Source organism: Ranitomeya variabilis, chromosome 7 (genome assembly GCF_051348905.1).
Source record: "Ranitomeya variabilis isolate aRanVar5 chromosome 7, aRanVar5.hap1, whole genome shotgun sequence".
NCBI classification, from domain to species: domain Eukaryota; kingdom Metazoa; phylum Chordata; class Amphibia; order Anura; family Dendrobatidae; genus Ranitomeya; species Ranitomeya variabilis.
Window position 1 is genome coordinate 156,316,550 of NC_135238.1, and position 23,752 is coordinate 156,340,301.

Here is a 23,752-nt window from a genome sequence, read left to right on the forward strand (position 1 = left end):
TTATGGTTACCCCAATGACCATGGGAAAAAAAATACAAAACGGACTAGCTCTCGGGTGATGGAAACTAAGGTCGACCGTGACCTGAACCTGACCCAACACTTACAGTAGCCGGGGGATGTACCTACGATGCCCTAGACACCACGCGCCAGCCGGAGATCTAACTACCCCTATAAGAGGAATATACAGGCCTGCCTTACCTCCAGTGAGGAACCCCAAAAGATGATAGTAGGCCCCCACAGATATTGACGGTGAGTTCAGAGGAAATGACATACGTAGGATGAACAGCAGATTTAGCACAGTGAGGTCCGCTTACTAGATAGCAGAAGGACAGGAAAGTGTTACTTCACGGTCGACCTAAAAATCACTATTCAAAAACACCATCCAGAAATTACTTTAAACTCCAGTGACAACTCATGCCACTGGAGTAGTAATTTTCTGTCCACAAGAGCTTCCAGCACTGAAGAGTCACATTGCAGATAGCTGGACAAAAATAGCAAAAACAAGAAACAAAATTCAACTTAGCTGAACTGGAACTTGAGGCAGGTGAATGCAACAGAATGCTACTAGCACATTGTTGGCCGGCATGTGACTAACAGCCAAGCAGCCTTAAATAGGAAACTCCCCTAGAGGGTGGCGACAGGTAATCAGAGATGGAGGAAGGCACATAAGAGACACTACCATAACAGACCACCGGGGGAGCCCACAAACCGAATTCACAACAGAGAGCTTAGTCTCAACGAGCAGCCCCGGGGACTGATATAGCTAAAGACTCAGGGTATCAGGATCATAGCATTACACGTGAACCTGTATTACCCTACCCCTAAGAAAACACAGGCAATTCTAACTTCTCCCCATGACCCTTGTAGTACCCTGTGTGACCAACTTTTTAATATTGATGCTGCCTATGCAGCATCAATAGTAAAAAGATCTAATGTTACAAATAATAATAATAATAAAAAAAAGGTTATTCTCACCATCTGATGTCGCGCGCTGTCCTCGGCAGTGCAAGCGGCAGGTTCCGGTGCCAAGGATGCTATGCGAGAAGGACCTGCCATGATGTCAGGGTCATGTGACCGCGACGTCATCACAGGTCCTGCGCTCATACCAACCCTGGGACCGGAAGCTGCTGCGTGCACCGCACACAGGCGCCAGGACTTCAAGGGGCTTTCGGAAGGTGAGTATATGTTTATTTTTTATTTTAAGTCTTTTTTAACCACGCATATAGTGGCCACATCGCTATATACTACGTGGGCTGTGTTACTGCATGGGCTCTGTTATATACTACATTTCTGTGCTATATACTATGTAGCTGGGCAATATACAATGTGACTGTGCAATTTACAACGTGACTGTCCAATATACTACGTGGCTGTGCAATATACTATGTGCTCTGTGTTATATACTACGTAGCTGTGCAATATACTATGTGGCTGTGTCGGTTCTGTTATATACTATGTCGACTGTGCAATATACTGCGTAGCTATGCAATATACTACGTGCCTCTACAATATACTACGTGGCTCTGCTATATACTACGTGGCTCTGGTATATACTACGTTGCTGACCAATATATTACATAGCTGTGCAATACACTACGTAGCTGTGCAATACACTACGTGACTGTGTTATATACTACGTGGCTGTGCAATATACGACGTGGCTCTACAATATACTACGTGGCTATGTTATATACTACGTGGCTCTGCTATATACTACGTGGCTATGTTATATACGTGACTCTGCTATATACTACGTGGCTGACCAATATACTACATACCTGTGCAATACACTACGTGGCTGTGTTATATACTACGTAACTCTTCTATATACTACGTACGCTGTGTTATATACTACGTAGCTCTGTTATATACTGCGTAGCTATGTTATATACTACGTCGGTTGTGTTATATACTACGTCACTGTGCAATATAGTACGTAGCCTGTGCTATATACTATCTACATATTCTAGAATACCCGATACGTTAGAATCGGGCCACCATCTAGTGTTTGAATAGGTAGCTTGACAATAAAGAGGCACACGACTTGGTAAGGTACACTGGCTTTTTATTCCATGCATTTGTTTGCTTTTGATATTCATTCTGATTACCCGTCCCCATACAAACAACAAGAAGAAAAGCTCAGGCTGGTCCAAAGACGAATGTACAGACTGGACAGAAGAAGAACAAGGTGATCCGGAAAGAAAAAGGCAAGAAAAGAAGGTTATGTGACAAATAATGACAATGGCTTTACACAGAGAACGCTGTCATCGCTAGTAGAGGAATGTGCTGCTTGTAGCTCATGGTAAAGACCTAGCGGACATATACAGGGATCTTTCAGGACAGCAGTATATAATGTCATATTACAAAAAGCCAGCAGTAAAGAGGAGATCTGGTGTCTACATCATCCATGCCCCAAATCTTCGTACTGCCTAATCCGTGCAGCGCTCCGCTTCCCCATGGATGTACCCACACAGCGAAAACATGATGTAAAATTAGAGAATTAGACACATGAGCTCTGGGTAATAATACACAACTAGTGATGCTACACAGAACTATGGCTAATTAGCAAGAAAGTGTAGGAATGTTATTTTATGGAGATGTATAGGGAAGGACATACAGCAATGGGAATCATATGCAGCGTATCCCTACAACTCCTTCAGCCACAACTTTGCAGATATTATGCTTAGTGTGCTGCCACCTGCAGGCTACAGATTGTGTTGTACTGTTGAAAAGTAAATATTACTCTAGGGACGCTAAACTCATAGGACTGTCAATCAAATTTCCCAATATATCTACCAATATGCAGGGGAGACTTTTAGGCACAGGTTTGGCTGCAATATATCATGCTACACCCCTTCGGTGTTAAAAAATTGGATAAAACTACATTCAATAATTTATATGGTTGCATGCATTTGCCTTTAAGTTCAACAGGACAGTTTCCAAAACCCCAACCAGATGTAAGCACAGAGCAGAGTGAATTTAACCTAAGGCATATTCACTAGTGTTGAGCGATACCGTCCGATACTTGAAAGTATCGGTATCAGAAAGTATCGGCCGATACCGGCAAAGTATCGGATCCAATCCGATACCGATACCCGATACCAATACAAGTCAATGGGACTCAAGTATCGGACGGTATTCCTGATGGTTCCCAGGGTCTGAAGGAGAGGAAACTCTCCTTCAGGCCCTGGGATCCATATAAATGTGTAAAAGAAAGAATTAAAATAAAAAATATTGCTATACTCACCTCTCCGACGCAGCCTGGACCTCAGCGAGGGAACCGGCAGCGTTGTTTGTTTAAAATTCGCGCTTTTACTTGGTTACGTGAAGTCCCGGCTTGTGATTGGTCAGGGCGGCCATGTTGCCGGGACGCGGACCAATCACAGCAAGCCGTGACGAAATTACGTCACGGCTTGCTGTGATTGGTCCGCGTCCCGGCAACATGGCCGCCATTAACCAATCACAAGCCGGGACGTCACGGGAGGCTGGACACGCGCCCATTTTAAAAAGCGCGCGTGTCCAGCCTCCTGTGACGTCCCGGCTTATGATTGGTCACGGCGCCATGTTGCCGGGACGCGGACCAATCACAGCAAGCCGTGACGAAATTACGTCACGGCTTGCTGTGATTGGTCCGCGTCCCGGCAACATGGCCGCCATTAACCAATCACAAGCCGTGACGTCACGGGAGGCTGGACACGCGAGCTTTTTAAAATGGGCGCGTGTCCAGCCTCCCGTGACGTCCCGGCTTGTGATTGGTTGCGCCGCGGTCAACCAATCACAAGCCGGGAGGCTGGACACGCGCGCATTTTAAAATTTTAAAATGGGCGCGTGTCCAGCCTCCCGGCTTGTGATTGGTTGATCGCGGCGCAACCAATCACAAGCCGGGACGTCACGGGAGGCTGGACACGCGCCCATTTTAAAATGCGCGCGTGTCCAGCCTCCCGTGACGTCACGGCTTGTGATTGGTTGCGTCTCCCATGTGACTGCGACGCAACCAATCACAAAGCCGGGACGTAATTTTAAAATCCTTAAGGACCTGAAATTACGTCACGGCTTGCTGTGATTGGTTGCGTCGCCCATGTGACTGCGACGCAACCAATCACAACGCCGGAACGTAATTTTAAAATCCTGAAGGACCTGAAATTACGTCACGGCTTGCTGTGATTGGTTGCGTCCCGGTCACATGGGCGGCACGCAACCAATCACAAGCCGGGAATCATGTAAAGGAAAGAAAAGCGCGAATTTTAAACAAAGAACGCTGCCGCTTCCCTCGGTAAGGTGCAGGCTGCGTCGGAGAGGTGAGTATAGCAATATTTTTTATTTTAATTCTCTCTTTTACACATTTTTACATTAATGTTGTTTCGATACCGATACCCGATATCACAAAAATATCGGATCTCGGTATCGGAATTCCGATACCCGCAACTATCGGCCGATACCCGATACTTGCAGTATCGGAATGCTCAACACTAATATTCACATAAATCAGATCTATGAATTCACAATTTTGGACACATTAATTTTCGGTAGGTGCAGGTCCATCACATTAAGCCTTTATTTTATTAGCGGTTCCCTAAAATAGGTGGCCAGGGCTTACAAGTAGCCAATTCCTGGTGTGGTGTGTAAGTGTATATAGATTCCCCTGCAACAATGTAATTATAGAGCCGTGGAAAAATACCTAATAAAATCCAATATGAGCTGTTCTTGGCAGCAGTTATCAGTTCTTGTGTGAATAAAAATGAGTCCCAAGAAGAGGACTGCACCCACCAATAGGTTACATGACCGAGCGATGTGCTAGATAGATGCCCCTTTAAATATTAAAAGCTATTTTTCCCTTTAGGACGATAATATAGTCATCTGATCATCTATAACGTCAGATTAGATATACAGTAGCTGCATATGAAAATCCCCTGCTGTATCTCCAAACCTTTATGGCAACTGAGAAATAGTTGGTTTCTGATCTTAGGGCCCATTCCTGGAATTAGAAATCCAGTGATCGCTCTGAACTCAAATCAGTAAACATTTCGATTGATCTCAAAACCCATTTGTTCCCTTACGACACAAAAGAATTATTGTGCTGCCAATGATACACACACAGAGACATTCCGATCCACAGAAAACAAATCATTACAGAAATAATAATAATAATAATTAAATGTTGTATAACTTAAAATCTTAATGTAGTCCGGCTACATGAGAAAATTAAATAATTTAACTTCATAAAACACTGTTTCCCATAACAATAAAACATTTCCCTTCATTCGTCCTAAGGTGCTACACAAAACTTAACACTCGCAGTTGTCTGCCACAATCTAACATTGCTGGAGTCTCTGGCAGACATAATGTTAATTATACATTTAACCCAATTGCTGCAGAAAAATCAACACTGATATTGTCAATTAAAGCATAAAAATACATTACTAATTCTGTCCAATTTTAAGTCAGTGAAAACTTAGACTAGACAGTCTGTAAATGAACCAACTTTATGACAGTGGCTCATGCTGGATGCTAAATTTGGTGCATAATTATACACTTCCACCACCTATTAGTTGGCTTTTTTTTGCCACTTGTTGTCTAAGAGTCTGCGCACGCTGCGTTTTTCCAGCAGTCAATAAAAGTCTGGTTTTCAAACAGATGACTCTTCAGGAATATCTCCTTTTCTCTTAAGGTTTGTAAACCTTAGTGCTATTTTTCTTAGGTGACCTGCTCAAAAATCGGCACAAGAAGACAGTGTGAACATGTCCGAAATTTCAATGTATGTTGTCACACTTTAAGCCTCTCCCCTCTAGGTCTCCTTGTCAAATGAGGTTCAAAAAATCCTAAAATATATAATAAATGGTAATAATAATAGTGAATAATAATAAAACATAATGCAAGATTATGTGACAAAATGGACTAAATTTTGCTGCAGATTTTGCCAAGGTCTAGGCGCAATCACATTAGTAAATTTACCCCACTGACTCTTGTTAATCAAAGCTAGTGCAGAAAGTGGATGCCCATAGGATCTAGATTGCTTCTTATATATTCCAAACTGCACTAAGAAAATGACAGCAGGAAAAGGATTAGTTGAAATGGGCTACGCTTGACTTTCGTTTGCACTAGTTTTTATCATATATGGACAGATGGACCAAATTAGAGTGTTAATCCACAGACACCAGTGGCCATGCCAAAATGTCTGCACCAAACACCCAGATTCATTGTACCCATGTTAATATGGCTATACTATCATTAGTGGCCACATACTTTACATTACTTTATACTTAGGAGAGTTAAAAAAGATAATATAGCACCAAGATCATAGAAAGAAGTCTCATTCCCCCATAGTGAAAGCTGCCATTTCTCTGTATGTGGGGATTAATTTACCAGTACCTAGGTATAGCACTGCTTCTGTAAGGTGAGTAATACTGGACTCACGCTGGCTGGCAACCAAATCATAATTTAGGGTGCCAAATACATTTCTTACAAGTAATCTGTACCTAATTCTTAGATTTATTCAGCCATGATTCAGTGTTTCTTTTATTAAATGTTGGTTCCTATATTTATGCAGCAGCAAAGGGGTTAAATTTGCACATATGTGTAAACAAAATGAAAATAATAAAGCTTCCCGATTCCTTTATATGAATTGGCTCTTACACCGGGAAGAATCCAGTTGTGCTCTATCCTAAAGAGACCCAAGAACTTATACTCAGTGCAAAATGCCAATGGGCTAAATCATATCCAGTCTAACAAGTCAGTAGAGATATACGAGTGTACTATGTTATGATCCACGTATATATTTCAGTAGGGATGATGCTTTCTTGATTAATAGACTTCATTCAGATGAATAATTCAGTCACCTAATGGCCCTGTACACTGTGTTTAGGTGGTTGGGTTCACTTTTGAATTCCAGGTTATGTGAATCTCAATCCTGAGGTTTTCAGGGAAATAAATTACTTGCCATAGAAATAAAATTATGGCTTAATTCACACAAACAAAAAAACCCACAAACATAAAAAGTAACAAAAACATAAAAAAAGCAAAAAAGACTTCAATACAGTAAATGGAAGAATGGTCCGACAATCCATCCCTTTTCTGATTGGCTAATTAACTTTGGAGTTTTGTCACCCTAAAAACAAAAGACCCTTCTGACAAATAAAAAGTGTGACATGTTCAGCAGGTTAGCAGCCTATGAAATCAAATCTCACTGCACAAATGCATGGATCTTCGGAAAGCTCTAGACGTCTTATTTTTAACATCAGCCAATAAGGAGCTCCGTTCCTTTGCCTGTAATCTAAGTGCAGTTTGTTAGTTACTGTAATCGGATCATATTCTGGGAAAAAAATAGCCTGTGAAGAACAGGCTAAAAGACGTCCATTTTCAAGCTGAGTAGGTTGCATAAGTCATTTTTGCTGGTTGAGCAAACTTTGAGAATCGCAATAATTTTGTTGGAAATATTCTCCGGCATACATGACCTCTTCTCTGGTAGCATGTAGTGCAGCTGGGAGTGTGACCACATGTACCACACTGGAATTAGCTCTTTGATAATCCACATCAGAGAGTAAAGGAGGCCTCCACTCCTATTCCTCTTCGGTCCTGTATATCCCATCATGTGCTTTTAGCTGGGTTGGAAAGGTGCATTGAAAATGACACATGTCTACTAGTATGGGGGATAGATGTATCTAAGAGAGAGGAAAGGTCACTACTATGAGACATGGGAGCAATGGCTGGGAACTCTCCTGAGTGGGGTGGCAGGTGACCTCTGTACTCCCTGAATGTGATATGTACACAGGAGGATCAGAAAAAAAGAATAGACATCATGGGAGATGTTTCCACGTGCTGGTGTCTTCGAACAGAGTTTGTAAAAGCTTGAACCAAAACATTTACTCGCTAGAGATTGAGGATTTCTGCACTTCTGTTCATTCAGGTTTCATTTTGAAGGGTGAAATGGTGTTACCAACAGAAAGTTTCTGGGAATTTATAGAGAACAAAGTTGACTTCTCAGCCATCAGTTCTGTGGAGAAACCACCCAGAGTGGTTTTGGCTTTTTTTTACCAGATACTGTAACAACAATTTCAGTCTCTTGCTGCTTTTATCCTCATACTTGTATCCTGCAACTCTTATTGTATGTGGAGTATCATGCAGCAATTCTAGCAGACATAAGCAAATCCTCTATGTCCATAGCATTCTTGTCTTTGTTCTCAAGCATGTTTAACCCTTCAGGGCATACTTTCAAGACTAACTCTTCGAAGAAGAAAAAAAAAAAAACATTTGGTCCCTAAAATAAAACAGCAGCAGATCTTCTAGGCATTTACATGTCCATCAGAAATGAATGCTCTTCCCAGTGATCCATTAGGTTAGTGCTATTATACCTTTCTCTTTTAGGCATATCATACAGTAAAAAGGGTCCAAACACGCACAAAAATAAAATAAATATGGAATTTTACAGTACCTTAGTTTGTCAAAATATTTATCCCTGCCATACATAGAGAGACTTGTTTCCATTGTGAAGCTTGTTCATTTTGAGGAGGGGTCTCCCAAAAGTCTTTGGACCCTCATTATTGCAGACATCGGTTAATTCTATTCTTAGAATTGGACAGGAGAACCAACAACATATTGCTTTGCAATAATTTGCTGCTTCTCACTTAATAATGGAAAGGTTATTTCAAACGACTTAAGGGAATGAGAAGTGGCCTTTACATTTCTGGTGTAGAGAAGTTCACAATTGGCATATGTAGGGGCTATGAAATACTGTTCTTGGCAGATCGAATTCACCAGGTGGAAGTGTTGCCAGGGTTGTTGGTTCGTACAGTTGCATCAGAACATTCTGCTTCTGAGGAATCACAGTCCGATTCAGCGAAATTCCCTGGGTTCTGCAAACAGTAGATTACAACATGCATTTAAGATTATGGTAATAAAAATTTACAATTTTAAACCTCATTCATGTCTGATTTTTCCATGTGCGAGAAATCAGAGTTTGATCAGTATTTTATCAGAATATGGTCTCGGTGCCGTCCAATTTTCTAGTGCGTGGAGAAGCAGAAAAAAAAAATTCTCCACCCCCTACATTTTCATAGTCTGTGAAAACTGGACCACACTCAGATGCCCCATTGACTTGGATTGCTGATTTTGATCTGAGCATAGAATCAAAATTGGACATGTCTCCATGATTTTCCGAAGACCGCTAAGTTCACAAAAGTCATAGACATGAGTGGCCCCATAAGCTATCAAAATTTGAGTGCTATCCAGATAGCACTCGTACATAAAAATTAGATGTGTGAATGAGGCCTTAAGTTGTTTTTTTCCATGTCTATAGCTGAAATTAAGCAATGTGAAGTCAGGTTACTTTGTGTTTCCTGTTAAAAATTAATGCGTTCTTAAATAAAAAAATAAGGCTGTCTCTATGATGAAAAACACCAATGAAAAACAGTACGTAGAGAAAAAGGCCTTTATTATTAAAGTGGGTTTTTTTTAATAGATTTTCAGTACTGCTCTTTTGGCCCAGGGGTGTAGTAAAATAAAAAAAACTGCACTCACTACCCTGAGGAACATCACTTGTTCACTCTTCCAGCTGTGTTCCAGTCTGACTGCTAGCATCAGCATCCAGCGGGGACATCACATGATGGCAGCAACCAATCATCAGGCACAAGATCCTTCACTAATACGGAATGAGAACGTTGCAGCCGCTCAGCGCCTGCTGATTGGCTGCTGCACTTATGTGATGCCTCTGCTAGCTGTTAACAGCAGCAATATGGTGAGGAACACAACTGCTATAGCGAAGGAGCGGCACTCCTTAGGGAGGTGAGTACAGCTTAGCTTATTGCTATATTTTATTACAGCCACTGAGCCAAACAAGCTTTACTTAAAATCTAGTGGAAAACTTCTTTAAGAGGGATTGCCTTAGGTATAGCTCCAGTAGGGGTACCCTCCTGGTGATGGTTTATCCACATCCTGTACTAATTCCCATATTACTTGTATGAGAAGATACATTTTGGTAATTTTTTCTTTGCAACATATAAAGAGGAGTTTCTATAGTTTGGAGTCCTTGTCCCCATGTTCCTCATAGCTGCCACAAAAGCTTCTCTATGGTAGACATACTTTAGTAAATTATAACCTCCCCATTACCTCGTAGCTGTGGTCCTCTGCACAGAGCTTGCCCAAGGACATTTGAGTCTTCACCCTTCTCACTGCACACTCTTTGTCAGACAACCCATCTGATTGTGTGGAGATTTCAATCGGAATATCTGGTGTTTGAGATAGCAGATCTTCCAACTTGTCACCCAGTGGGTCCTTGCGATTGCAGGCTAGGTCATCTGGGCTGTTAGAATGATCACTAGTGTTTCCCTCTTCTCCATCAGATACTGAGAAGTTTTCTGAGCTGAAAGTGGAATAAGACTGGCAGCTGCTCATTCCCCGGGGAGGACGATGTCTTCTTGGGAACTCAACTTCACTGTCAACTTCACCCTCTTCCTCTTCAGAAGATTCGTCACCGGTCTGTAGAGTAGGAACAAAAATTTACTAGAGAAGACTTTTTCACAACAGTAATCTACAAAATGTTCACATTACATTTGCAATGCATAAAGTTGTTTTAGTTTTCAATTTGTTGGCCTAATGATAGATGGACAGACTACTAAGACCTGTAAGAAGGTTTAGTATTGCCCTAGAAAACTGAGGTGATGTGTAAAGCTCCTGCTGATAGACATTTTTATATTATGTGGAAGCTCATTAAAAATCACTGCTGTTCTTAGAGGCAATTGTGTAAAATATAGGGATGTACTATAGGCATAACTGCATACGATAGCTGGCACCACACTAAATTTATCATACCTTTGGTATTTTTTCTCATGTTAGTTTTGAGATCCATCTGGATATTGCACAGAGGAACAGCAAAATTATGAGCTAGTTTATACTAACAAACTGTTTTGAAAGTTTAACAGCTCCCATGTGCCAGCATATCACAAGAAACTTTGCATAAGTGATATGGCGCTTTTCATTACGCTAATATGTTTTCACTTTTGCATTAAAGACTTATGAGCAGAAATAAATACTTCCTGTGAATTGTTTGTGCTGTGTTACCTTCTGACTTTCCTCATCTATGGAAGAGTTATAGATTCTGCTGATCTGTAGATATATTTTTATAAAAATGTATAGATGACACTTTTAATCCATATCTATTAGCATTTGGTAGACAACATTAAAGGGATATTCACTAGCTGTATCGAGCAGCTTTAGAGTCTCCTTGCTTCCTGGTTGTTTGGGGGGTGGGAGCTCCTAGAGTGACAATTCTGGTGAGCAGATTCATTCTGGTACTAGACATTTATGGTCTGCAATTGCTTGTTCTGAGTCTACGCTGTTATCAATTTATTTGAATGAAATCCATGATTTGGAGAACTGCCTTGTAAGCTACCGAGGCTGTTGGATTGTGATTCTACAGGACCAATAAGAACCCTGTCAGGAGAAGCTGAGAGGGAGTGAGGTGAGCAGATAATTTGACTAGAAATCAATGGGCTGGAGACAGCTGACTAGGATGTTAGGAGTTAAGTTAGCTCCTCTCCTTGAATGTAACTGCTCCAGTTGCCGAACTCTATAAAATAAGCTATATGTAAACTATGCAAGATGAAAGAGATTAGCTCATCTCTGGTGGTAAGTAACCCTTCCTGCTTAAAAGGTAGTCCAATCTGTGCTCAGCATGTTATAGCACAGGAGAAGCTATACAGATTGAAATATACCATATATACTCGTGTATAAGTCAACCCAAGTATAAACCGATGCACCTAATTTTGCCACGAAAAACAGGGAAAACGTATTGACTCGAGTATAAGCTGGGTATTCATTGTCCCCTCATCTCTGTCCTGGTATGCATGGTTCCCCATCCCTGTATGCATGGCTCCTTATCCCCGTCTTTGTATGCATGGCTCCTTATCCCTTATCCTTGTATGCATGGCTCCTTATCCAATATCCTTGTATGCATGGCTCTGTATCCCCTATCCTTGTATGCATGGCTCCTTATCCCCTATCCTTGTATGCATGGCTCTGTATCCCCTATCCTTGTATGCATGGTTCCTATAAATAAAAATCACATCCTACTTACCTTCCCTGCGCGCCCTCGCTGCATCTCGTTCCGGTGCCAGCAGCTCTTCCGGCTGAGCGATCACGTGTCCCCACTCATTAAGGTAATGAATATTCACTCCACGCCTATGAGAGTGGAGACAGGTGAATACTCCTTACCTTAATGAGTGAGGACAATTGATCACTCGGCCGGAAGAGCTGCTGGCACCGGAATGAGATGCAGTGAGGGCATGCAGGGAAGTTAAGTAGGATATGTGCTGGAAGCCGGCGGCTGTGGCTGTAACTCTGTGCCCTATAAGAGAAATTAATATTCACTGCCAGCGCAGTGAATATTAATTTCTCTTTAGCAGCAGGCACAGGCTTTAGCCGCAGCTGCCAGCTCCTGCCTCTGTGACTCGTTGCACCGCCGCTCCCCCCCTGCCGTCTTTCTGGGACAATGAATTGTGTATAAGCCAAGGGGGGCATTTTCAGCATAAAAAATGTGCTGAAAAACTCGGCTTCCACACAAGTATATACGGTAGGGTTTTTTTTTTGTAAAAGATTCTTGTAACTTATTCTTTAAACCTCTACTCATTTTGGGCTAATCAGTGATTCATTGCTATATTTGAATGGGCGCTAACAGAAATATATGTCAGTAACTGAGTAGAACAACCAAGTGGACTACATAATCTGTTTAAAGGGGTACTCTCATCTCCAAGACCCTATACCAATATGTAGTAGGTGTAATAATAATAATAATAATAATCAAATTAGAAATGTAGTACAGTTTTAATGATTTGCTTTGTCTCTTTCCTCATGTGCAGGCATTGCAGGACCTTAGGTATCCATACTTACGACCACTGATATATTGACAGTTTGCTAGTTGCTAGTGGTCGTTACCATGGATAACTAAGGTCCTGTAATGCCTCAACATGACATGACAGACATGGCGAATCAGAAAAACTATACTACATTTGTAATTGGAGATATTTGCTAATATTATTAGTATTACATCTACTACATATTGGGATAGGTACTTGAAGATGTGGATACCCTTTTAAAGACAAAATTTAGAGAACACATTAATGAATGGGATTTCATTATTCAATTCGGTCACAAGAGAGACCATTCAAAATACAAATTATTAGATTCATAAATTCATAATACAGGTTTATATACTATATTTTTGGGTGATTTTTCCGCCCTTTGCCCTAGAATCAAGCTCCTAAGATTAGATGTACAAAGATATGTATCTGTCCCTCTCAGCAGCACTGCTGCAGACCCAATGCTTCACTGAGCACCCACAGCCTCAGAAAATCTAATTATAGGCTGCATGGCCATAAGCCAACACAAGACTTCCTCAGTCAACAAACTTGCACTTGCTTCAGATACAGAGCCCCTACCCTAAGAAGCTGAAATTACCTTTCTGAGGGTCCGTATTCTTCGTGGAAGAGCCGGAGGTGTAGGAACAGCAAGGGAGCTCACGCCTACTGCTGCCCTAATTGTAGGAAACTGGTCAACGCCACTCTGCTGCGGCTCAGATGCCTCCTGTAAATGATGGTGTTTTGGAGACTCTGGAGGGTTTTTCTCAGAGTTCATCAGCTCTATGTTATCACTTCTAGAATTTTCCCAAGTTTCCTGATCTGTATCTGGAGGAGGGGATGCCTCCGGACAACCAAGACAGGGCTTGTAAGGATCTTGTTGACTGTAGTCCCAATCTATTTCTGACTGCATGCGGCTGTCAGCTTCCAGCGTGCTGGACAGAAGGTCAGGGCTGGAGCCAGACATACACCGCTGAGCGTGGCAACTCAGAGGGCTTCTTAGTGCAGCTGCAGGGCCAAAGTAACGCAAATTGTTGGCACAGTTAGCAATATTCTGCCCATGCACATTGAGGGTTTGATGACGGGTCAACATAGGCTGAGAGGGTTCATGCCGAGGACTGGGTGGGGTAAATGAAGGAGAAGCAGGAGGCAAATGATTAGTAGCTTGAGATGATGAAAGAGAGTCCTGGTTTTTTATTGCACCTATAAAGTCAGCATGGCTACCCTTGCTGTTCCCTCGTCTATGACGTGGTTTGCTTCGGTAGCGATTCTTTCCTCCTGAGGATACCTTTGGACTTCCAGATATGGGAGAAGAACTAGGAACATTTGACTCCACGCTAGTAATGCCATCTGATTTCAATAAGTCGGGCCTACAAAAACACATTTGTATTAATGCTCGTAGATTATAATTTCTGAGCAATAGGTAATGATTGTCCTCAATAGGTACTGACCGCCTTATTTGAGATGATGACTTGGAGGAAGCCCCTTTCTTTTTGATCAGTTTCTCCACAGCATTGGGATGGACTATCGGGCGAACAGGGTGTCGCTTATATGTCCCAGGGTATTTTTTCTCTACAGCTTGTTCACGCCTAGAAAAGTTAGAGTCATTTTTATTGATATTAGAATATAATTTATGCAAAATTAAGTCAAATATATGGTATATATTTTTTTGTGTGGGGTATCTTTAGTATAAATGCTTTGACATTTGTACTTCTGGTTTTGCTGACCCGCAGCAGAAAAAAATAAATAAATAAATATATATATATGTATATATATATATGTATATATATATATATATATATATATATATATATATATATATATTCGGGGATTCTGGGACAGCACCATTTAGTATTCACTAATAGTGAGTGCTGGACCTCCAGACAAATGGCCACTTTGCTACATACTAGGTTTGGGCTTAATAAAGTCCACCTTTTTTTCAATCTTGAATGCCTTGGAGTGCTGCCTTTATTCTTATATTAATATATAATTTATATATATATATATATATATATATATATATATATATATATATACTGTGCATATATATATACAGTTATATGAAAAAGTTTGGGCACCCCTATCAATCTTAAGCTTAATGTTTTATAAAAATTGTTTTTTTTGCAACAGCTATTTCAGTTTCAAATATCTAATAACTGTTGGACACAGTAATGTTTCTGCCTTGAAATGAGGTTTATTTTACTAACAGAAAATGTGCAATCTGCATTCAAACAACATTTGACAGGTGCATAAGTATGGGCACCCTTATCATTTTCTTGTTTTAAATACTCCTACCTACTTTTTACTGACTTACTAAAGCACTTTTTTTGGTTTTGTAACCTCATTGAGCTTTGAACTTCATAGCCAGGTGTATGCAATCATGAGAAAAGCTACTTAAAGTGGCCACTTGCAAGTTGTTCTCCTGTTTGAATCTCCTCTGAAGAGTGGCATCATGGGCTCCTCAAAACAACTGTCAAATGATCTGAAAACAAAGATTATTCAACATAGTTGTTCAGGGGAAGGATACAAAAAGCTGTATAAGAGATTGAACCTGTCAATTTCCACTGTGAGGAACATAGTAAGGAAATGGAAGAACACAGGTACAGTTCTTGTTAAGGCCAGAAGTGGCAGGCCAAGAAAAACATCAGAAAGGCAGTGAAGAAGAATGGTGAGATCAGTCAAGGACAATCCTCAGACCACCTCCAGAGAGCTGCAGCATCAACTTGCTGCAGATGGTGTCACTGTGCATCGGTCAACTATACAATGCACTTTGCACAAGGAGAAGCTGTATGGGAGAGTGATGTGAAAGAAGCCGTTTCTGAAAGCACGCCACAAACCGAGTCGGCTGAGGTATGCAAAAGCACATTTAGAGAAGCCAATTTCTTTTTGGAAGAAGGTCCTGTGGACTGATGAAACCAAGATTGAGTTGTTTGGTCATTCAAAAAGGCGTTATGCATGGCGGCAAAAAAACACAGCATTCCAAGAAAAACACTTGCTACCCATAGTAAAATTTGGTGGAGGTTCCATCATGCTTTGGGGTTGTGTGGCCAATGCCGGCACCGGGAATCTTTTTAAAGTTGAGGGACGCATGGATTCCTCTCAGTATCAGCAGATTCTTGACAATAATGTTCATGAACCAGTGACAAAGTTGAAGTTACGCAGGGGATGGATCTTTTAGCAAGACAATGATCCAAAACACCGCTCCAAATCTACTCAGGCATTCATGCAGAGGAACAATTACACGAACGGTGAACACAGTTCTGGAATGGCCATCCCAGTCCCCAGACCTGAATATCATTGAACATCTGTGGGATCATTTGAAGAGGGCTGTCCATGCTCGGCGACCATCAAACTTAACTGAACTGGAATTGTTTTGTAAAGAGGAATGGTCAAAAATACCTTCATCCAGGAACTCATTAAAAGCTACAGGAAGCGACTAGAGGCTGTTATTTTTACAAAAGGAGGATCTACTAAATATTAATGTCACTTTTCTGGTGAGGTGCCCATACTTATGCACCTGTCAAATTTTGTTTGAATGCAGATTGCACATTTTCTGTTAGTACAATAAACCTCATTTCAAGGCAGAAACATTACTGTGTCCAACAGTTATTAGATATATGAAACTGAAATAGCTGTTGCAAAAAAAACAATTTTTATAAAACATTAAGCTTAAGATTAATAGGGGTGCCCAAACTTTTTCATATAACTGTGTGTATATATATATATATATATATATATATATATATATATATATATATATCTAATAAAATTTTTATAGAAATAAACATTATATTTATATATAAAAATATAGTGAAGCAGCGCCAAAGTCCTATAATGTAGGCGCAAAGTTTTTTGGGCACATACACTTTTGGTTCAATACAGTATATGTCATTAATAAGCAATCTTTCAATTGGATATTAAAATTTTTATTAGCCCATGTGGGTTTCTAAAAAGTCCTTTATTTTTCACATCTAATTCGAGTACTGCTTATTTTCCCTTATATATATATTTCTCTCAATATTTTGGAGAAAAATGAAAAATTAGTAGTACTTATTGTGATACAGAACTTCCATTTTTCTCTGGTACCTGATCAGTTCTTTCTCACGGACCTCCAGTTGTAACATGATTGCACTCAACTCCATGTACAGGTTATTGGCTCTCTCGAGCTTGCGTTCGTAGTGCTCACGGATATCCAGCGCATGCCTGGTGGGGATATACAATTTTAGCTCAAACACCAATAGGGAGAAAAGCAAATACCGTACCTTGACTTCAGAAAATGGACTAATACTATAGTTTCTCTATTGCTACGTTACATACTCAGAAAATATTTATAACAAGATAGATCAAGTCCTATCAATAAATTCTTTATTTCAAAGTTTCTATTAGCACAGAAAGAAGGAAAATCATCTCTAACATATTTATAAATTCCATATACTGTAAACCATACTATCATAAAAAAAACATATACTCAAGTTCTTGACTTACCGCAGTTCTTCTCTACGCCTACGGATCAGCTCCTCATCCAGTCGATGGATACAGGTCCCCTCACTCTTGATTTTCTCAAAATGCTTCTTGACTTCTTCTCTCCATTCAGCCTTAAATGGATGAAGGAAAGTTGTGTCACATAGCTCAGCTCATCTTTTGGGCCCCTACTATATGTCGTTTGTGCCATTGTTCAATTGATGCCGTATTACAGAAGTATTCTCCTCTACAACTTATGCTTTCGGAAGAATAACTCTAAAAGATGGTACTGTATGGAGGACAGGATATGCAGCGTAGAGTCTTATTTACTATGTTTTGTGCAATTTTTTTGGCACTAAATAAAAAAAAAAAATGTTTTTGTCACTACATTTTTTTGCCATTCTAAAAAATAAAACTTAAGGCGTGGATAATATGTATGTTCAGAGACAGAGGCATTGACTATGGGTTCTAAAGGCAAAAAGACGAGAAATCTGGTCAGTCTGAGGAACTGAAGTAATAAAGCAGTAGATTAGGACGCTGCAGAGAGCGGAAGCACTCTAGTTCTAGAAGGCTATTAAAGCTCTTTCAGAGGAGCTGACAATACAAGAGGAGCATAATATGCGCACAAACGCTGCAGCCACTTCAGCCGTCATCAGAGCAGAAAAATGGGCTATTTTTGTCTTGAGCTGAAAACCTCTGAGTCATGTGCGCATGGAGGAGGCTGCATCAGCTCGCACATTATCTGTAATGTTCAAGATGTGCACTGACTCACCTGGGGGCTGCAGGGGGCTTGTTTCTACACAAAAGATATAATGATTCCTATGCTCCCCCACCTAATTTGCATCATATAGATGCAATCCCCATCTCTAATAAAAGAACCAAGTCAAACAATTGGATTCTAACTGCTATGAAACATTATACTAAATGATTATTTTACCTACAATTTTTTAAGGATTTTTGTTTTCATTTGGTGAGGTTGTCCAAGAGGCTAAGGTCACATTCACAAGTTCAGTATTTGGTCAGTATTTTACCTCAGTATTTGTAAGCCAAAACCAGGAGTGGGATATAAATACAGAAGTGGTGACGTGCTTCTATTATATTTTTCCTCTGATTGTTCCACTCCTGGTTTTGGCTTACAAATACTGAGGTAAAAAAGTGATCAAATACTCAATGTGTGCATGTAGCCTAAATGTACTGCTTTTTTCATTTTACACCCAACAAACAGCACCACTCCTGCTCATAGTTTGTGTCTAAGGGCTTGTTTCCATTTGCGAAAAACACGTCCGTGTCTCGCATGTGGAAACGAAGCTCTGGCGCCGGCACTCCAGAGCGGAGCGTGCAGCTCCATGTGTTGCTATGCGGCCGCACGCTCCGCTCCCAAGTGCCAGCACCAGAGCTTGGTTTCCACAAGCGAGACACGGACGTGTTTCTCGCAAATGGAAACAAGCCCTAATGCTGCAGCTCAGCCCCATGTACTTGAGGGCGGCTAAGCTGCAAAAGCCATAATCTTATACAAATCATGACTGCTTTTAATGATTTTTCACAATGATTCCTTTTGCACAGTGAAGTTATCCAACGTAGAGCAACTGCTGCCAATGATTGACTGCAGTGGTTACTTGTCGGTATGACCATAACAGGATGATCACTTCATCCAAACATTACCTGTAGCATTGGCTGAGATGAGCAGGGGACTTGGGTATCGCTAGAAGAAGATTAGTAAATTGTTTTATTTAATGTTTTAGAACCTACAGCATGATTTTTTTAACGAGAGGTGGAAACTGGTTTAGACCTCCTTCACAAGTGCTAGTGTTTCCTGTACAGGGAAAACGAGTACTTGTGAGATCCATGGTCCATGTCCGTATGTACGTATGTGACATGTATCCATTTGATGTCCATGTGTCACATTTTTGTGGCATCCATGTGCCGTCTGTGCGCCTGTGTGACACATACCGGCACCTGGGAAAAGCAGTACAGTTCGTGCAATGATAGTGGTGATGTCATGAAGGTTACCCCAGTTCATCGGACAGCTCACAGTGAACTGAGTGTGGGAACAGCTGGCAGTGACCGGCAGTAACCTCTATGACATTACCGCTCATCACTGAAGCTACACCCCAAGCTCAGCTCTGTCTCTTCTGGATGTCAGGGTGGATGGTCGCATCATGCCACCGTTCATCAGGAAATCCAGATGTAGCACAGATGGATTACGGTGTGGGACAAATGCATTATCTTCTCATTGGACAAGTGAAGAATATGTTTTTTTTAATTATTTTAATTTTTCCAGTAATTCATGGGAAAAAATAGGGTGTGGAAATATTTATTTTAAATAAAGGATTTTATTCTTGCTGTGTGTTTATTTCAAAACTTACTATGGGGTTAGTAATGGGGCCCCTTAAAGACGCCTCTCCATTACTAACCCCTGGGCTTGATGTCAGCTGACAAACAAAGCTGACATCAACCCCAACCCTATTACCCCACTTGCCACCACACCAAGGCAAGTGGAAAGAGCGAGACTAAGCACCAGATTTGGATCATCTTATGGATGCGCCATTTCTGGGGCGGCTGAGGGCTGATGTTTGTAGCCTGGCATGGGGGGCAATATCCCTGACTGCTTCCAAGGCTATTAATATCAACCCACATCTGTCTGTTTAGCCTTTGCAAGTTATAATTTATAGAGGGAACCTATGTAATTTTTTCTGGGGTCCCCCATAAATTAACCAGTAAAGTCTGTGTGAACAGCTGTGAGTTGTTATTAATAGCCGGGGAACCTTTTGGGACATTGTCCCTTTTCCCAGATAATTAACATCGGCCCCCAGCCATGGGCTTTCCCTCTGCTGGTTATCAAAATTACGTGAGAGCCCACTCCATTTCTCTTTTATTAATTCTTTATTTTACACACGATGTACACAACGGGTGCTGAAAAATACTGCCATCATTGTCACCTGGTCGTGCTGATCACAGGGAGACCAGGCGACAATGATCAGAGCTGTCTTTAGCAACGAACTATACTGCTTTTACGCAGGCACCAGTACATGTCACGTTGCTAACACATGGATGTGATCCATGTGTCATCAGTGTGCACGTGTGCAGCAGGCATTTTGTCTATGATGCATGTAAAAATGGACATGTCTTTGGGTTTTTCACACAGACAAACGGTCCGTGGGAAAAACCTGAGATGTGTGCACCACCATTGACTACAATGAGTGTGCATGTGTTTGTATTTGCAGTCCTTAAAAAGCTGACCGCATACAGACACAAAAAATGGACTTGTGATAGGGGCCTTAATATGATTATCTATTAACAAATATAATAGATTTAAAAAAAATGAGTTTTCTGGCTTCAACAGCTCTTGAATAGTACAATGTTCTGGTCACCTAGAAATGGTTTTCAAATGTTCATTTAGCCTGCAATGAAGAATTGCATGGATCCGAGCTGACCGCACAGATGTGACATGATGCTTTTTCACTAATAGGTTGGTGGGTTTTGAGCTGAGGATTCCCTCTTTTCCATGCACTGCCTGGAATAGCTAAAGATTTTCTAAGGCTGCAGTCACGCTAGCAGTATTTGGTCAGTATTTTACATCAGTATTTGTAAGCCAAAACCAGGAGTGGGTGATAAATGCAGAAATGGTGCACATGTTTCTATTATACTTTTCCTCTGATTGTTCCACTCCTGGTTTTGGCTTACACATACTGATGTAAAATACTGACCAAATACTGCTAGTGTGAGGGCAGCCTAAAGGAAATAAATCAAAAGTGAATACAGTGCAACAGCAAAGTGCTTGACTCTGTCCATATGCAAATTGCTTCTTCAGAGAAGAAGAGGACTTGAACTGTATAGCGCCACCTGAGGAAGTTGTGATCCTACAAGTCACAATCAACCCTTTAACGAGTCGTGCAATATGACAAAAGGTACCGTTACACTAAACGACTTACCAACGATCACGACCAGCGATACGACCTGGCCGTGATCGTTGGTAAGTCGTTGTGTGGTCGCTGGGGAGCTGTCACACAGACAGCTCTCTCCAGTGACCAACGATCAGGGGAACAACTTCGGCATCGTTGAAACTGTCTTCAATGATGCCGAAGTCCCCCTGCAGCACCCGGGTAACCAGGGTAAACATCGGGTTACTAAGTGCAGGGCCGCGCTTAGTAAGAGCTTCCCTGCACTGAATGTGTCAGCGCCGGCAGTAACAGCGGTGACGTCACCGCTGTGCTCTGCTTTACGGCCGGTGCTGACACAGTCAGTGCAGGGAAGCTCCTGCCGAAAGCAGTTTTAACCCTGTGGATGCCGGGGGACGTGACAGACATCAGAATGTGAGTATGTACTGTTTTTTTTTTTACTTTTACAATGGTAACCAGGGTAAATATCGGGTTACTAAGCGCGGCCCTGCGCTTAGTAACCCGATATTTACCCTGGTTACAAGTGAACACATCGCTGGATCGGCGTCACACACGCCGATCCAGCGATGACAGCGGGTGATCAGCGACCAAAAAATGGTCCTGATCATTCCCTAACGACCAACGATCGTTGGTCGCTGTCACACATAATGAGATCGTTAGCGGGATCGTTGCTACGTCACCAAAAGCGTGACGTTGCAACGATATCGTTAACGATATCGTTATGTGTGACTCAGCCTTTAGGATAAAAGCCGAATCAGAATCTCAATTCGCAGACACGGTATTTCAGGCTATTGGCCCTCGTCAGTGCAAAGTATGGGAGTTGATTTGGCTAAATGAGAGGCTCTGGACTGAGGTCTGAGGGGTAAGGTTTCTCCTTGTGGAGAGTAAGACACCAGCTCTGGCATGTCCAGAAATTTAAAGGGGTTTCCTCTTTCATGTTTCTGCACAACAGAATACTGTGTTTCGAAGTTTCTAACATCTTTATCATGGTGTGCCGAATGCTGAATAGGAAGAAACCCTTTAAGAACTTTTTTTTTTCCTTCCAAGCGTGAAAGATAGTGCTGTAACAAGATCCAGGCAATGTGCAACACTGCAATGATCCAGATCTCAATAACTCATTGTTATTGACCTACTTGCATTTAAAGAAAAATCTTGTTCTACCTTTATTCTTGTTCCATTGCAGTAACCAGTATAAAAAGCAATAAAAAGGATAAATATAGTAATACAGCAATCATACCTGTGATTTAAAATACGTCTCCTGTGGTGTCCCCAGGACGTCAGCTGAGGCTATGTCCAGGTGCATGAGGATCTGTCTGAAAGATGGACGGTTCCTGGGTTTGCTTTGCCTATGAGGTGCAATTGAAGACTGTTCATTTGAGAGTCTTGCTTTAGATGTTAAGTATATATCTGTTTTTCACAATTGGAGTTTTTAATAATTTACATTATATTATTATTATACTGCATCACCTATGTAGCAGCTTTTGCAATCTCTATGTGAGCATAGCCTTACTCTGGCAGACCCAGACAGACAATGAATTAGAGGATTGGCAAAAACGGCATTCCTATTACAAGTACTGAAATATTAACAAAAAAAAAAACTGTATCTGGTCCTTTATACAGTATACAACATTTAATAATACTGACTTTTTTTACTGTAGAAAACAATAAATAGGTTGTCCAGGACTATTTTTTTTTTTTACTATGGGCCTAAAACTAACAAGCAGTTAATGGCTAATGGAGGCAACTACCTGTCTGTTCTACCCAGCGCTAGCTCAGAGCTGTCACCGACCGCTCCTGCCGGCGATTCAGCTTCTCCACGTCTACAGAACAGCTCTTACTCTTTACAGCTGCTCTGTCGGTTGGGTGCGACAACCGACGCCATACTGATTGAAAGCCGGCTCTCCTCAGTTAGGCAGTGGGGAGCCGGCTGTCAATCAGTATGACATCTTCAGTCACCCCCCATCAACACAGCAGAGCGGAAGAGAATTTGCTGCTTTGTCGACCTCATGATAGCGGAAGCCGCAAAATTGTTCTTTGACCGCTTTGTGCCAGCAGGGATCGGCATCGGGCACAACAGGCTGGTAATTAGCAACTACCTTCTTTTAAGTTCTTAGGCCCAGAGTAAAAAAGTTAAATAGTCCAGCATAACTCATTTAAATGGTTACTGTTCTTTTACTTCTATAAGCATATACAGCCTGGACAGGGGAGAAGCAGCACAAAATCAGCACTGAGGATCCCAGCAGTCATACAGACTTCTGCTAGAAAGTGATGGCTGTCATCTTGTGTGATGGCAAATACCTCTTTAACTTGCATATATTTATATATTTTTTATTTTTTAATTTAAGCAAAATGAAAATACAAAATATTTCATGTATACAGATTTGTTAGAATGTTCTGCATATGAACATCATTCACAAATCAATATCCCAGAATGCATATCATTTCCAGTGATTACCATAGCCTGCATGAAATATTAATACATATATTTTGCACGGGATCCTAACGATGTAATTTATGTAAAAACAGTCATATAATTAACATCTCTGT

At 41.1% G+C, this 23,752-nt stretch overlaps 1 protein-coding gene across 1 annotated transcript in view; it reads right to left on the reverse strand.

Annotated features, from left to right (window-relative positions):
• Positions 1 to 2,049: 2,049 nt before the first annotated feature.
• MAP3K13 (mitogen-activated protein kinase kinase kinase 13) overlaps positions 2,050 to 23,752 on the reverse strand; it is an 85,761-nt gene continuing 64,058 nt past the window's right edge. Inside the window, exons 7-14 of the mRNA XM_077272125.1 lie at positions 22,443 to 22,551; positions 17,331 to 17,440; positions 16,932 to 17,048; positions 14,297 to 14,434; positions 13,447 to 14,215; positions 10,102 to 10,470; positions 4,481 to 8,849; positions 2,050 to 2,998 (exon numbers count right to left, since the gene is read on the reverse strand). Coding sequence (XP_077128240.1) covers positions 8,748 to 8,849; positions 10,102 to 10,470; positions 13,447 to 14,215; positions 14,297 to 14,434; positions 16,932 to 17,048; positions 17,331 to 17,440; positions 22,443 to 22,551 — 1,714 coding nt within the window. The 3' untranslated portion in view covers positions 2,050 to 2,998; positions 4,481 to 8,747. The remainder of the gene's footprint in view (positions 2,999 to 4,480; positions 8,850 to 10,101; positions 10,471 to 13,446; positions 14,216 to 14,296; positions 14,435 to 16,931; positions 17,049 to 17,330; positions 17,441 to 22,442; positions 22,552 to 23,752) is intronic.